General features: G+C 34.0%; 4 protein-coding genes across 5 annotated transcripts in view; 3 read left to right on the top strand and 1 right to left on the bottom strand.

Annotated features, from left to right (window-relative positions):
* Window positions 1-2,800: 2,800 nt before the first annotated feature.
* On the top strand, window positions 2,801-4,898 carry LOC111489636 (caffeoylshikimate esterase-like). The gene is made up of 7 exons (XM_023137957.1): window positions 2,801-2,943; window positions 3,019-3,145; window positions 3,226-3,372; window positions 3,496-3,626; window positions 4,127-4,264; window positions 4,337-4,435; window positions 4,504-4,898. Exons 1-7 carry the CDS (start codon window positions 2,920-2,922, stop codon window positions 4,777-4,779), a joined length of 942 nt encoding a protein of 313 aa, XP_022993725.1. The 5' UTR covers window positions 2,801-2,919; the 3' UTR covers window positions 4,780-4,898.
* Window positions 4,899-5,280: 382 nt separating this feature from the next.
* Window positions 5,281-10,510, bottom strand: LOC111476570 (spliceosome-associated protein 130 A). Of its 2 annotated transcripts, none has more exons than XM_023120290.1 (4): window positions 7,236-10,510; window positions 6,269-6,760; window positions 5,789-5,942; window positions 5,281-5,697 (listed from the first exon to the last, which is right to left on the bottom strand). In XM_023120290.1, the coding sequence occupies exons 1-3, from the start codon at window positions 10,245-10,247 to the stop codon at window positions 5,805-5,807; spliced, it is 3,642 nt and encodes a 1,213-aa protein (XP_022976058.1). In that variant the 5' UTR covers window positions 10,248-10,510; the 3' UTR covers window positions 5,281-5,697; window positions 5,789-5,804. The 2 variants fall into 2 exon arrangements, with proteins under 2 accessions (XP_022976058.1, XP_022976066.1); XM_023120298.1 differs by having other exon boundaries at window positions 5,281-5,599.
* An 811-nt stretch (window positions 10,511-11,321) lies between these two features.
* On the top strand, window positions 11,322-12,838 carry LOC111483866 (dirigent protein 24-like). Its single transcript, XM_023130236.1, has 2 exons — window positions 11,322-11,506; window positions 11,843-12,838. Exons 1-2 carry the CDS (start codon window positions 11,339-11,341, stop codon window positions 12,716-12,718), a joined length of 1,044 nt encoding a protein of 347 aa, XP_022986004.1. The 5' UTR covers window positions 11,322-11,338; the 3' UTR covers window positions 12,719-12,838.
* Window positions 12,839-14,692: 1,854 nt separating this feature from the next.
* LOC111483874 (glutathione S-transferase DHAR2-like) overlaps window positions 14,693-15,563 on the top strand; it is a 2,828-nt gene continuing 1,957 nt past the window's right edge. The window contains exons 1-3 of the mRNA XM_023130247.1: window positions 14,693-14,865; window positions 14,960-15,050; window positions 15,121-15,264. Coding sequence (XP_022986015.1) covers window positions 14,808-14,865; window positions 14,960-15,050; window positions 15,121-15,264 — 293 coding nt within the window. The 5' untranslated portion in view covers window positions 14,693-14,807. The remainder of the gene's footprint in view (window positions 14,866-14,959; window positions 15,051-15,120; window positions 15,265-15,563) is intronic.

Below are 15,563 nucleotides of genomic sequence, written 5' to 3'. Positions count from 1 at the left end.
TTGGTGTATAGGGCTATAATGCTCGGCCCAATAAGAATTTTTGATATGAACTGGGCTTTACTATTTGGCCCATTTACGAGAATTAGTCTGTAAATTATGAGTTTTTCATTTTGTAGATATTGTATTTAAATAATAATAATAATAATAACTTTTTGGGCTGGATTAGAATATTAACATGATATTAATATATTAGAGGTAACAAAAGTAAAGGGTTAGTTCAGCCATTTCACATTTATTTAATTTTATTTTCATTGCTAATAAAAATAATTTATATATTTCGGTAAGAGAGAATAAAAATAAAAACCCCAAGGTGGTCCAAAGAATGAAACAAAAATACAAATAATTTTAGTCCACATAACAAACAAATACTCCCAAACTTTAAGGGCCAACCTTCACAATCTTTCAAAAAGAAGGAAAAAAAAAAAAAAAAAAAAATTAGGACAAAAGTTTAAGATAATATTAAGATATACTCGAGACCATTTTTGTGGAGCTGTTTGATTCCCAAATTAAATTTGTACAAAGGCTTTCTTTCGGTTTTTAGTAATAAAGCATAGCATAATATAAGCATAGCCCTGAATGGTAGTCAGACCGAGGAGGGCATGCAAGACAAGATGCTACTGTTTCTCTTGAGCACGTCTTGCCTTCTTATTTGGACTTTGCAAGTAGAGAACGTGTACTTTTGTCTGAGTTTATCTTTCATTCATGGAACAAAGAGAAAGCCATAATGACATCAAACTTGCTAATCATACACATCGTGGGGCCTACTACAACAAATTGAGAAGTTATTAAGAAGTTGATACTAATTTTTTATTTATTTATTGTTTTTTGTCTTTTAAATTTGTATTTATTTTCTTTCAATTCTCAGTTCAAATTCCAATTTTTTTGAAAAAAAAAAAAATAGTTTAATCTTAATGATTTTTTTTTTTTTTAATAATACGAAAAAGAGAACACATTGTCACCTCAAAATTTTAAAAATAATTATTGATTTGAATTCTTCCAAAAAAAAAAAAAAAAACTAATAATTTTATGCTACAAATTACTCACACGTGTCTAGATTTTTTTAAAACAAATTATATGTGTGGATGTCAAAATTAAATTTATAGTAATTCAATTTAATATGAGAAAATTACACAAACTAACTTACTTTTGTCATTTTAGAGTTTCAATGGTTAAATTACTAAAAATAATATAATTTTTAAAAATAAAATAAAAATTGAAGTAATTAAACTCCATAATTGGATAAGTCTTTAAATTTAAATTGTGGAGTTTTTAATTAAACTTTCTATATATTATATATATATATATTGCATTTTCCAATTAAATGGTTAATCTAAAAAAATCTATCATAATAATTGAAATGCATTTATTAGTTCATTAATGAATAAAATGTGCTTATTATTATTATTATTATTATTGGGTTGGAAAATATGTTTATTTATTAGTTTCAAAGATTCCAAGAGTATTTTTAATTATATATATTTGGCACTATTTAAATTTTTCTTTATCGCCTTTCCTACTTTTAAATTTATCAATTCAATTAAAATACCATAATTTTGATTAATTGACTTATATATATATGTATATATATATATTTCGTTAGCGTCGTTAAATAATTGTTCACTAATGGTTAATTTGTGATTATTTTATTTATTCTACTTTTTAATTAAAAAGTAATTAATAATCATAAATGAACAATTTATTGAGAAAACATCAAATGAAAATAATAAAAGACTTGATTTTCTTTTTTCGTTTTCCTCTGTTAAATTAATTATAAATTTATTCTTTCAAAATTTCAAATACGTTTTGGATTATTCAAAATAAATATCTTTTTGCAAACAGAAAATTATTTAAAAACTCAATTTTATAAAAANCAAATTTTTTTAACAAAAAAAAAAAAAAAAAAAAAACTTATAAGTTGTTTAATAATTTGTCATGAGGGTATATGAGTCTTTTTACTAATAGCATTATTGGTGCATGCTTATTATTTTATTCAGCTGACGATAAATATTTATTAACTTATTATAATTCATTTAACAACTATTTAATCTTTTAAAATTGGATAGCAAAAAATATTTGAATTTTGAATTAAATTTTAAAAGCTCACGTGATAAACTTTTGATTTATTTGAGATTCTTAAAAAATATATATTTTTTATAAATATTTAAATTCTTAATTAATAAAAACAATTTTAAAAAATTATATATTTTTGTAGTTCTTAAAAACATAGCTTAAATCTTAAAAACACTCTCAGTAACAAACTAAATAAAAATCTAAATATAGATAATAATTAAAAGCTTAATTTCAAAAAATTAAAACCTAAAATTAATTTTGTATTAAATGGAACTTTTTTTTTTCTCACAACTTAACTCAAATTTTAAAAATATTTGTAAAATCATATAACAAAAAAAAAAAAAAAAAAACTGATAAATAATGACTTTCGAAATGGTCAAAGCACGCAAACACGTTTTCCGTTTTCCTTCTTTTTTTTAAAAAAAAAAAATAATTTATTTTCGTTATTTTTTAATTTATTTTATATTTTTAAAATTTAAAAATAATAATTTATTTTGATATTAAAATTTTGTTAATTATTTAAAAATAATTATGATATATAGTTTTAATTATAATTAACAATAATTCAAAGAAAATTAACAAATAGTTCTGAAAATTAGGGGACTAAATTTAGAGTGGCTCAAATTTATAAATAAATTTAAAACTCCAAAAACAAATGAATCTCAAAAACACACCTTTTCCAATCCAATATAAAACAATTAATTATTTTGCATTTTTTTTTTTTTTTGTTTAAATTCCCCTTCTTCTCCATTCCTGTGTCTGCTCCAAATCTCATTCCTACTCCCTCTGTTCTTCTGGGTTTTTCATAAATTTTCTCACCACCCAAACAGATTCTCAATTTTCTCTCAGATGGAGAATGTGACATACGAAGAGGTGAGTTCATGTTTTTTCTTTTAATTTTTGGGATTTTCCCGAGAAAATGAATGGGAAAATTTTGAAAATTTGCAGGAATTTATAGTGAATTCACGTGGGTTGAAGCTGTTCACCTGCAGTTGGGTTCCCAAGACTGATGAACCAAAAGCTCTGGTTTTTCTCTGCCATGGCTACGCCATGGAATGTAGCATCACCATGGACAGTAAGTTTTCTTTTTATATATTCATATTATTTTAAATTTGAAAAAATAAAAAATAAAAATTGAGTTTCTATTTTGAATAGGTAGTGCAAGGAGACTGGCAAGGGAAGGTTATGGAGTTTATGGGATTGATTATGAAGGACATGGGAAGTCTTTTGGGTTACAAGGCTATGTTTCAAGCTTCGATAAGGTGGTCGATGACTGTTCTTCGTTCTTCACTTCCATAGCTGGTAACTAATTCATTCTCTTGTAATTAGAGGTCAGACGTCCAAATTTCTAGATTGGGGATTGTATTTGGTTTAATTTAATGTATTTAGTACATAAAATTAATTAAAATAATTAATTACGAGCAGAAAAGAAGGAAAATGAGAAGAAGAAAAGGTATTTGATGGGAGAGTCGATGGGAGGAGCAGTGGCTCTATTGGTACACAGAAAACAGCCTGATTATTGGGATGGAGCCATCTTGGTTGCTCCCATGTGTAAGGTCATATTTTTACTTCTTAATTTTTTATTTTTATTTTTATTTTTATTTTCAATTATGTTTTATAATTAAAACAAAACAGGATAATTAAGCAAATGGAGATATAATAACAATATTAACATGTAATGTGATGTGCAAGCGAAGGTTTGTTAAATGATTGCATTAAAAAATAATTAATACATTATTATTTTAATTGACATCTCAACAACAAAAAAAAAAAAAAAAAATGTCAAATTCAATTTTTAATTAAGATTAAAAAATAAATAGATTTAGATCTAGCGCAGATTGGACTTTTTCCATACGTTGGAATCTTGAACAGCTAATCTCGATTATTGAGCTGATTTTTTTATTTTTTTTAATTTTGACCCGTTTAATAGAAATAATAAAAAAGAGGGACTAAATGGTAATTTCATATTAAAATTATAAATATTTGGGAAATTAAAATGTATTTGATTTGATTTTATGGTAATTATTTAATAAATATGTGGTGTGGAATTTGATAGATTGCTGAAGACATGAGACCAAATCCTTTGACGATAAGTTTTCTGTCAAAGCTTTGCAAACTAATTCCAACCTGGAAAATTATTCCAACTCAAGATATTATTGATATTGCCTTCAAAGTCCCTGAAATTAGAAAACAGGTATTTATTTTAATTTCCAATTTTGATTTTATTATAAATGCAAATAATGGAAAGTAATGTTGTTATTTGCAGGTTAGGGAAAATCGGTATTGTTACAAAGGTCGACCTCGATTGAAAACTGGCTATGAACTCTTGAGGATCAGCTCAGAACTTGAACATAAGCTCGATGAGGTATTTTTGTGTTGTTTTGTTTTGTGTTTTTGTTTTTTGTTTTAATTATATGTTGGTGTCCCATTTAGGTTTCTGTACCATTCCTCCTTCTTCATGGTGAAGATGATCGAGTTACGGACAAATTGGTTAGCAAACAACTCTACGACGAAGCGGTGAGCGATGATAAGACGTTGAAGATGTACTCGGGAATGTGGCACGGTTTGTTGTACGGCGAGACGCCAGAGAATATAGATATTGTATTCTCAGACATCATCGACTGGTTGGAGAAGAGGAATGTGAAGTCGGAATTTGAGAAGAAGCATGAAAATGATCATCACGGTGGCTTGGAATCCAAGCAACAATAAATTCATTAATTGTTATCCTAAAGAGTCCTTCATATTGTAAATATTTATGAGTAAATTTGAATATCATTTTCGAAATTTTTAGGTGAACGTTAATAAAGTTGTGGTTGATTATTATTTAATTGTTAATCATTTTATTTTAAATAAACTCTTTTTCTTAGATGCCGTACGTTTCAAATATTTTAGAAATAAAATTGAAATTATTTGTAAATAAATTGTTAAAGAGAAAGCAAAATTTTGAGTTAATTTTGATAAGATGTAAAAGAATTATACACAATGAACCTGTATAAAAACAAGCATGTTAGAATGTGATCATAAAATTAAACAATAAAACTTGAAGATTTAAGGGTTGAAGGTAAATATATTTTTCATCCCGAGTCTCCCTGAAGAAACCAAAATAAACAACTTTCTCGACCCATTTGAAGCAACTCCAAACATAGTCTTACCGACTCGAAAATGAACAACTCTTAACTCCTGTTCACGTATCCACAAAATCCCGAAGGACACGAACGAAATCAGATTTAACATTCCATCCGAGCGAGATTGATCAACACAAGCACTTTCACATTCTCAGGCAGAACTCAGGAGAAAGGTAAAAAGTGTAATTTAAACTCAATAACATCAGTTACAATTAAAGGCTGAATCTATATAAACAACTACATCCTATGACATTACATTCTACATTTTGCAAGAATCCCCAAAAAGAAGCCCGCTTCCTTTATCAAGTACACTGAAGAACATATATCTCAAATACAATACACAACCATCATACCTCCATTTTTCTCAAAACCAGATGGTCATTTGCATCATCTGCTCCTTTACCCTACAAAGTATCAAGTGCAAGGGTTGTTTAATGACTTCAATAATGTCAGCTTCAAAGCCATTAAAACCCCATCTAAAGCTAGCTCTTGCAAATCTGAGCTGCAAGGTTCAACCATTCAATTTAACACAAATTCCCAACCATCATTTGCTTTTACCCCTACACACTATGATATGAAGGAAGAATTTTCACCTTGGCTGTTCGTGCCTTAAATGATCTTATTTCGTACTTCTTCAAGCTTCTTCAGTATTTCTCCGGGAGTTCGGTCCAATTCGTCGGCAATTTTTCTCTGCAAATCCAGGGGGAGGGTTGGGAACTGCTCGCACAGATCCCCATCAATCACATCCTGCAATGATCGATCAAGATTGGTTAAGTTCTCAAATTCAGATGTTGACTTATGAACGCCACATATGACGACATGCCAATAGGAGGAAAATAAGGAGCAGTTGACTAAATGCAATGCAGGCCAAGATCAAATCACTGCAGAAATTTTAGTTTCAACTTATATAGCAGCTACGATTGAAGAACATATTAATGTAATTCATGGTAGACACTGTCGCAATAGCCACAATCATTCAAGCCATCAATCATGTGCGTCTAACAAGATTGATAAATTCGGAAGGAATTAAAAGAGTTCAAATGAACAAAAATTAGCAGCAGCACAAAATTTACCTTAACAGGAAAATAAGCCGATCTATAAGCCATGTGATCTCTTCCACATAAAGGTGGATGTTCCTGTCTCAAATGCATCTCCAAGTGAGAAAAGAAATCAACATCATCACGGGAGGTGAAAGCATGCAATGCCCCCAAGCTTCCCATCACTGTACCATACAAAATGCATTCTCCACCCCCTGGAATCAAAGACGCTTTCTGCAATGATGTGACCACGTCACCAATATGAAACTGTATGATCTCCTCGACTTTGTTAGGTGCCCCGTTAAGCTTTCCCTGCTCCCATTTTATCTTTCCACCTGTTGGGTCTTCTTCAATCTCGTCTGAGACATCTTGTGGTAACCGCACAAAATAGATATTTCCAAACTTATCAGCACCAGCCATGGTATCAAAATCCACATGGTATGATGCTGTAAGCCATCTAGGAACAGAATCATCCGCAAATATGTACAGTTGATTTTCATCCCGCCTGTACTTGCAATAATGGAATGACTGCAAAAGCAAATGAGAAAAGGATAGTTTCAAGTTAGCACACACTCAACAAAATAGATGGAATCTTACATGCAAGTTCATAAGCTTTCCTGAGACTTGCAGTTTTCCTTATAAGTTCATCGACGAAAACAAAATAAATGAAGTATCCCATAATTAACTAATCTCTCATTTCAAAACTCAATTATTATCATAAAAGATAGTTATGGATGAGGTTTTATTTCACTTGAGAATGATGTCTAGCTAACAGAATCGAATAGAAAATGCAGTCTACAACAGCAGAGGAACACATTATACATGGAGCACATCTGCAAAAAAGCTTTACATGTTCATTGTAGTGATTTACATGTTTTAAACAAACAATAAAAATTTTGAACACCTTCGCTGAGTTGTGCTGAAAAAATTCTAACAAGGTGTCTTATCACAGAAGGCAGAAAATTGAAGAAAAGCTTGATATAGTAATAATATAGTGGCATACCTCCTGAATGTCACCAGCATAAATTCGATCACGATATGTCTGAATGGACACAATTGTATTAGGGAATAACTTATTTTCACACTTCCTAAGCAATCTTCTCTTCCCCAAATCATACAATCTGAGCACAGATCCTATCCCCGCTAGTAATCTTCCCTGGAACTGAGCTAAAGCGAGAGGAACACCTTCCACTTGTGTCTTGTGCAAAAGCTCGAGGGATTTTCCATCCTCTAGAAAACGATAAATATGAATATATCCAGCAACTAAACTTCGTTTAGGGAAAAACTGCAGCCCTTTTGCAGTACCAACAGCTAAAAGAGTTCCATATTCCTTGTCATGGAAATTCACAGTACAAACACTGAATGCCGCTTCATTGTCTTGAAGCTCCAGCAGACAAGTTGTAGTGGCCGACCGAGGGTCAAGAACTCGGATGCAAGAAACCCATTTTTCGGACTCTGCCTTTGGGTAACCATAATGCTCATCGGATAAAGGATCATCCTTATCCTCATCATCTCCTCCATTCTCCATTTCCATTTTGCCATTCCCATTTTCTCCAGTCCCTGCAGCCTCAAAACATTCTTTTCTAGCAGCTTCTCGCTCTTCTGCAGTGAATGCTCCCTGATCACTCTCAATTAAAACCAATAGTTTTCTCCTAGGATGAAGCACAAACTTCCTTGGAGTGTACCTGAGCGGAATAACTGTTTCATTAAATGTTTCTCCCAATCTCTCAATGGTAAATACCCTCAAGAAATTTCCTGCTACAGCAACCACACCTTCAGCACACTGATCCGACGAAAAAGAGGAAGCATATTCAAGAGTTTCATATGATAGAGGCGTCAAAAGAAAATGCCCTTGATGAATATAACCAAGCCAAGGTCTACTTGAGAGGCAAAGAATTGCACGCCTACCCCTCAAAATAACAGAAAACAGTTTGGGTGCTCTTAGACCTAAGAACCGGGATCGGGAATCAGAGAGCTGACCTGTCACCATATCTACTACTGTTCTGAATAAAACCCCAGAATGCAAAGCAGCATTTAAGAAAAGGCTAGCAGGATGATCAGCACCATCCTCCCCACCTACTGATGCCAGAACTTCAAGAAATAGGAGAGATTCTGGAGCTGAAGAAACACTTTGCACACTTAAAATCTGCATACAGTCATCAGGATCCAGTGATAGAATTCGTATTGTGTTGTCATAAGAACCAACTGCTAAGAAACGAGAACGTTGTCTCCCTTCAGGTACTGGGGCAATGTCCAAACAGGCAACATCTCCAGACATTTCATGCTTTTCCACTTCCATCAACTGACCAGTCATGTCTACCTCAAAATAAATAAGTTCTCCCCCACTCAGGGCAATCACCACTTGAAGCCTATTAGAGCCAACCTTAACAATGGTCCTCTTACCTGGAGTTCTCCATTCATTAATACGCCCATCTTCCCTAATATGCCTAATGCCATTCGGATGGACTTGCATAAGTGAATCGTCACCTATCAAAGAAACAGCAAGGGAAGGGGTAGTGTCAAGAAATCCACTATCACTGACTTCTTCAACTGTCTCACCAATGGAAAGAACAAGTGTTGCATTCGCAAATGACACAACAATGTATGCATCAAACTCGTCGTTGATGTTCTTTTTCACAGTCCAAACGGCACTAGGGACACCAGGAAGTTCTGACACGGCCATTTCACTGATGGCTAAACCAGGTCTCAATATTCGCAGAGATGATCGAGGCCCACGCCCACAGAGAGTAAATATTTGGGGTGTTTCTTCCTCAAAAAGATTTATGACTTTCATGTCCATTATAGGCATTAAACTCTCTACTTGATCAATTCTAACAAGATTTTTAAGCCTCCTAGGCTGGAAAAAGACAGGCTGAAAACCTTCTTCAGTTTCCATCAGAGTAGCAGAGGAAGACTCAACATCAGCATCATCCCCTATCGCTTGGAACTGGTATAGAGAGTGATTCCCAAATTCTGAGGCAGCAAATAGGAATCCAGATTTCAACACACACATTGAAGCTGTAACGGGAATTGTATCGAAATACTTAATCTTCAGTTCTTTGACACTGTCGTTGTTGTGTTCCAAAGTAACCTTAAAAATATCTCCATACTCTGTCTGTAAAAGAAAGAAAAACATTGTTTTTTGCTTATGCATAGATGCTGAAACAATAAGCACACCACGTTCAGCAGGTAAGTCTGCACGCCTAGGAATGACAGCTCTCACATCTGGATGTCCCTGATTCTTATAAATAACAAAGTTTTCAGCACAAACTAACACTCCACTTGGACCATCTCCGCCACCAGGAACAGTAACTAGCATATTCGCACCATTATCAACAGGTTCTGACCACTTCCTAGAAACATGATTTAGACCAAGATCAAGTTCATAAAAAGTTAAATGCTTCTGGGCCTCACTTGCAGCCACCCCAGTAAAATCTTGATCTGCCTCCGAGTAATCCAACTCAATTGCAGCAAATATTGGGTTGTCAAATCCACAATCAATTCCACAAATTGAATAGACAATCGTATGTGACTTGTGAGCCTCCAGTGGCGAAGAAATAGTAAGCCTCGCTACAGTATCTCTATTCAACACGTAAACGAGCTTCTGCTTCTCACAAGCCCCAATCATAACAGCCCTCCCTTTAGGATCAACGGCCAAATATTGCCCCGGAACAATCCGCCGACAACCAGACTTCCCAAAAGTCTCCTGATGTATCTTATCAAACACATTTTTATCCTTATTGTACTCGAGAATGACAATTCGACCCGAATCAGACCCAACAACAATATAATCTTTCTGAGACCCAGTAAGCCTGAATTGAGCTAAAGACCGAATCGCACCAAAAATTTCAACGGAAAGCAGAGTTTGGATCTTACCACTATCATCGGGACGAATGAGATCCAGGACCTTCCCTCTGGCCACAACTATCTCCTGCGTTTTCCCACCGGAGAAATTTCCATTTATAGCCGAAACAATCCCGGTTGCTCGTTGCAAAGTGAGGTTGTAAAGATACATAGCTCAAACAACTGCGAGAGGGTTCACTCTACTTCAGCGGGAAAATGTAGAGAGAAACGAGCTTTAGGGCTTAATGATAAAGAACGGGGGTTTTGAAAGGTTTCAGGAGAAGTTCGTCATGAAGACGAAGGTGAAAAGAGGAATTTGGAGCTGTAAACCCCGGGAACTGAAAATGCGTCAAAAAATTGCGATAATTCGAGTGCGGTATAAACCCTAGCAGCCCGATTAAAGGAGACGATGAGCGCGGCAAAGCAATATTGGCCAATTCCCGACTTCGTTCGAATCTAACGGTTCAGATTTTGAAGAAATTGATCCGGGTTTATGAATGCGTGCATGTACAGGATAACAGAAGGACCCACATGGAGAAAATTGGTATAAAAATTATATATATATAAAAAAAAAAAACGTCTATACATAACCCAACTTATCTCATTTAATTTATTAAATTATGAATAAAAATAAAAAATTAAAATTATTGTATATAGAGTTCAAGATTAAATTAATAAAAATATTCATTAATTTTTAAATTTTAAAAAATAAAAAATAAAAAAATAATTAATTTGGGCAATTCATTATTTTAAAATATTTTTGTAATATCGAAATAAATGAGAAGTATATAAAAGAATTGGGAGTGTTGGATGATGAAAGTCCCACATCGGTTTGAAGGTACGAAGGCTTTATAATCTAAGAATACACTCTCCATTGGTATGAGGCCATTTGGGAAGCCCAAAGCAAAGCCATGAGAACTTATGCTCAAACTGGACAATATCATACCATTGTGGAGAGTCGTGTTCGTCTAACAGGGAGTATTTATTCTCAAATAAATGTGACCCATTTAAAAATCAATACAAAACAAAATAAAAAAATTGAGTAAAATATATAACATAGGGTTTTCAACCAATCCATTTCTGACCAAACTCGAACTTGAGCTTCATATTCATACAAAAATGGAGGTTTAGGTTTCTGCAAAAAAACCAACTCCATTTTATGTTCCAGCTCCATTAGATCATTTGAAAATGAAAAATTATAAGAACCCACGAGCCTTCTCCTTCTTCTTCATCCAATTCTCTCATTTACCAGCTCCAAAACAAATGGCTAAAACCACGACTCTCTTCTTCTTCTTCTTTTTGTTCCTGGCTTTCACTGGTCTCCCATCTGCCATTTCCGCCAGAGTATTATTCGACGATGAAGTCGACGCCGAATCTCTGCCCCAAACAGACACCATCCCCTCGCCCGCCGCCACTTCCCCGGCTACTCAGGTTTTTACGAGCACCATTACATTACCTGTTCCTTTATTTGTCTTTTTTTTTCTTTTTTTTTTTCAAATGAAAATTGATAGTATTTAAACAATAAATACAAATTTTATGGGCTATAGGTTGTTAATGAATTTTCTAAAATTATTTATTATTTATATTTTAATAAAAAGATTGGTATCTATAATTAAAATTTAATCTTACGTTAAAATTATTTTTTATTATTTAATATAACTTTTTTAAATAGCCGAAATGATTTAGTAATTTTATCATATTAGATTAGATTATTTGCGAGGTTTTATTAACTAAATTCAATTATTATTGACCATAAATCATTACCAGGTCGGAACAACCACACAACCGTGGATCTCCGGCAGCCAGATTCCGGCAATCACTCCAGCTCCAACCTCCACCAACGACGAGGAAGACGACGACAATACAACCCCAACCACTCCAACTGGGCCTCTTCCAACGGCGGCGGCAACGACGGCGAAGGGCACCGATGGACCAATTTCATTTTACATGCATGATATCCTGGGAGGCTCCCATCCATCAGCCAGAGTAGTCACCGGAATCATCGCCAACTCCGACGGCAGTGGCATCGCATTCTCAAAGCCCAACGACAACTTCTTCCCAATCCAAGGAACACTCCCTTTACTCAACAACGACAACCTTAAAAACATCATTAACAACAACAACAACCTCCCTTTCATCGCCGGCTTCAACGGCGCCACCCAAGGCAACAACTTGCTGCTTCAAAACAGCGCCAACAACGGCATTCTCAACGCCGATGACAGCAACCAACCCTTCGTCACTGCCGGCCAGCTCCCTTCTCGAGTCACCCTTCAGCAGCTCATGTTCGGATCCATCACAGTGGTCGACGACCAGCTGACCGAAAGCCACGAGCTCGGCTCGGCTGTGATGGGTCGAGCTCAGGGGTTTTACTTGGCCAGCTCATTGGATGGGACCAGCCAGACAGTGGCTCTGACGGCGTTGTTTCACGGCGGCGGACGTGAGCATGTGGTTGAGGATAGTATAAGCTTCTTCGGAGTTCACCGGACGGCGACCGGAGAGTCGCCGATTGCGGTGGTGGGAGGAACGGGGAAGTATGAGAATGCAAAAGGGTATGCGACGGTGGAGACGATTCATCATCAGGAAGATCAACATACCACAGATGGTGTGGATACTCTTATTCATTTTAGTGTTTATCTCTCTTGATAATGCTTCGGGTTGGGGTTCAATTTTAGGTTCGGGTTTGTGTTTATATACATTTTAATGAATGTTATAGTGTCCACTACTTATAGTCGTCAACTTTAAGATTTTATTTTCTCTTTTCAATGGATATGAGATCTCTTAGGGTAAAGTTTTATTTCCCATCTCCAACCAAGGTCCGATCTCACCATTCACTTCCTCGAGGACTTCTATTCCGAAATCCTACATTAGTTAAAAAAGGAAACAAAACATTCTTTTACAAGGGTGTGAAAATCATCTCTCCCTAACATATGCATTTTAAAAACCGTGAGGCTAACAACAATATGCAACGAGTCAAAGTGGACGATATCTATTAGCGGTGGCTTTGGGATGTTACAAAGGCTTCAAGATTTTATTTCCTTTCTCTAACCGACGTGGGTATCTCAAGGTAGGTTTTATTTCCTCTCTCCAGTCATGATATCTCACAATTCATCTCATCGAGGGTCCAACATCCTCGCTAACACACCACCAAGTGTTTGACTCTGATACTATATGTAACAACTCAACCCACCGCTAGTAAATATTGTTCATTTTGATCTTAGGTAAAATCTCATATAATTTTAAAAGGTACTAGGAAACTTAATGAAAATAAAAACCGTCAATATTATAGGGTCAAAATGTGACTATTAACCTAGTATAGGCCAAAACGTCACTAAAGCTTCCGACCACGAAAATCAAAACGTGGCTTACAGTCGAATGAATTATTGTTGCAATGTATTTAAATTTTGGTCGTAATTTATTTGATTTTTTTACATAAATGCATTTAAAATTTTAGAAAATAAAAAGTTGTTAATTATATTTAAATAAGATTATTATAGTTAAAATAATTGATTTGAAGTCCGTTGAGATTTATCCCTCGAATTATAAATATCCAAAAATAACAAAAACGTAAATGAAACGAATATTTCATGTCTAATTAAAAAACAATATTTGCGGCAAAATGCACAAATAATTTTAATATCTACAAAAACGAATATTTTAAAATTAAAAATTTAGAATATATTTGTTATATTAGTCAATAAAAAAAAATAAAAGCATATTAAATTTAGAGTAAAATGGGTCCAATAAAAATTATTGAAAAAATAAAACAAAATAAAAAGAATCAAACTTTTTGATGATGTGGACAAATGTCTCGGGCCATACATACGACATAGGACATGTGCATGGAAAGTAATGTTTATTTTGGATAATATTATCTCAACAATACAATGATCAAATCTTTCATGGTCTTGATTTTCCACCTTTTATCATTTTCACTATTTACCAATTACCATAAATATTTTTTTCACTATTTACCAATTACCATAAATATTTTTTTCAATTACTATTTCATTTTTCGTCTGTGAATGAGAATTTTTTTTGTTCCAATGAAATTAAAGGAGAAGAAAATCCGTCTGACATTTAAAAAAATTAATATTTTTTTTGACCTTACCCGATGAAATAAAATATCCGAACTCGTAATACGATATCTACCATATATGTTGATATTTATAAAGAAACGAGTGGCTCAAAATTTTTGACTTAAAAAATATGATTAATTATAACCCTATGAAAATATATTAAAAATATAAATATTAAAAAAAAAATTAACCACTCTTAAGTAAATGTATTCCAATTAATTTTTATATATATAAACACACTATCAATATTTTTTATTAAAAGAATTTGCAATTTTTGTCATGTTTAATTTGTTGATTGAGACAATAATAATAATAATAATAATAATAATTAACGAAAATTTGATTCTCAACCCCATTGAATTTAGAGGGAGTAAGTAAAAGTATAATAGAAAAAATGAAATATTTTAATTTTTTTGAATTATTGGTTTATGTGTGTCAGGAAAGTTCTAAGCACTAAAATCTCTCGGGACATATAAAGAAAAAGACCTCTCGGGATATCAAATCCGAGTCTGAATGTTCTGGACCTTTCCGTCCCCATTCAATAATTCACCCACCAGTGCTAAGGACCATAATTTCAATATATACCCACGGGTTTCATAATCGCCGCGAGCATCCAACATCGAACATTCCCCCTCTGCTGCCCACTTGATCTGAAAATGGCCCTCGAAGCTGCAGTCAAGGCTGCCGTTGGTGCGCCGGATCTTATTGGGGACTGTATGTTCTTCTTCCCCTTTTATCTTTACAATTTTGTTCGAGTTTTTTGTGTCAATTTTGCGATTAGGGGTTGTTTTTTTTGGGGGTTTTGTAGGCCCTTTCAGCCATCGGGTCCTGTTAACTTTGGAGGAGAAGAAACTTTGCTACGAAGTGCATCTCATCAATTTATCCGACAAACCCAGTTGGTAATATCTTCAAACTTGGCTTCATTTTGGTTTCATATGGGGTTGTGTTGATTGTTAATGATTTTGGTAGGTTCTTGGAAGTGAGCCCCGGAGGGAAGGTGCCGGTGGTGAAGTTTGATGACAAATGGGTATCTGATTCTGATGTCATTGTGGGTATTCTTGAGGAGAAGTACCCTGAGCCTTCGCTTGTTACTCCTCCTGAACTTTCTTCTGTGTAAGCCTTTTCTTAACCTTTTCTTCGTTTTGATCCTTTGTTCTATGTCTGAGTGTTTGCTGTTTGTCGGGCTTTGATGATAACTGATGGTTTCGACGGTTCAGATTTGTTGAATTTTGATAGTGCTTGTTGTGTTGGGGTGATCATAACCCACATGTCTGTGTTTCTGTGATGTGTCCATTTTTTGGTCCTGTTGCAGCTGATTTTGTCTTCTGATTATGATTGCCATGTTTTTTTCTCTGGTATGGAGTATGACTGTCAAGTAGCTGCTGCTTCTTTTTTTTTTTTTTTTTTTTTTT

This window comes from Cucurbita maxima, unplaced genomic scaffold (assembly GCF_002738345.1).
Source record: "Cucurbita maxima cultivar Rimu unplaced genomic scaffold, Cmax_1.0 Cma_Scf00001, whole genome shotgun sequence".
Taxonomy (NCBI): Eukaryota; Viridiplantae; Streptophyta; class Magnoliopsida; order Cucurbitales; family Cucurbitaceae; genus Cucurbita; species Cucurbita maxima.
The sequence above is the reverse complement of the archived record's forward strand: the minus strand, read 5'-3'. Positions and strand labels throughout refer to the sequence as shown.

Excerpts from the sequence above, each read along its gene's own strand:
- LOC111489636 (XM_023137957.1), top strand. The coding sequence starts at position 2,920 with ATGGAGAATGTGACATACGAAGAG. Across the intron at positions 3,146-3,225 it reads ATGTAGCATCACCATGGACA|GTAGTGCAAGGAGACTGGCA; the intron begins GTAAGTTTTCTT and ends TATTTTGAATAG. Across the intron at positions 3,373-3,495 it reads GTTCTTCACTTCCATAGCTG|AAAAGAAGGAAAATGAGAAG; the intron begins GTAACTAATTCA and ends AATTACGAGCAG.
- LOC111476570 (XM_023120290.1), bottom strand. The coding sequence starts at position 10,247 with ATGTATCTTTACAACCTCACTTTGCAACGAGCAACCGGGATTGTTTCG. Across the intron at positions 6,761-7,235 it reads ATGCTGGTGACATTCAGGAG|TCATTCCATTATTGCAAGTA; the intron begins GTATGCCACTAT and ends TTGCTTTTGCAG. Across the intron at positions 5,943-6,268 it reads CGGCTTATTTTCCTGTTAAG|GATGTGATTGATGGGGATCT; the intron begins GTAAATTTTGTG and ends CGATCATTGCAG.
- LOC111483866 (XM_023130236.1), top strand. The coding sequence starts at position 11,339 with ATGGCTAAAACCACGACTCTCTTCTTCTTCTTCTTTTTGTTCCTGGCT. Across the intron at positions 11,507-11,842 it reads CCACTTCCCCGGCTACTCAG|GTCGGAACAACCACACAACC; the intron begins GTTTTTACGAGC and ends AATCATTACCAG.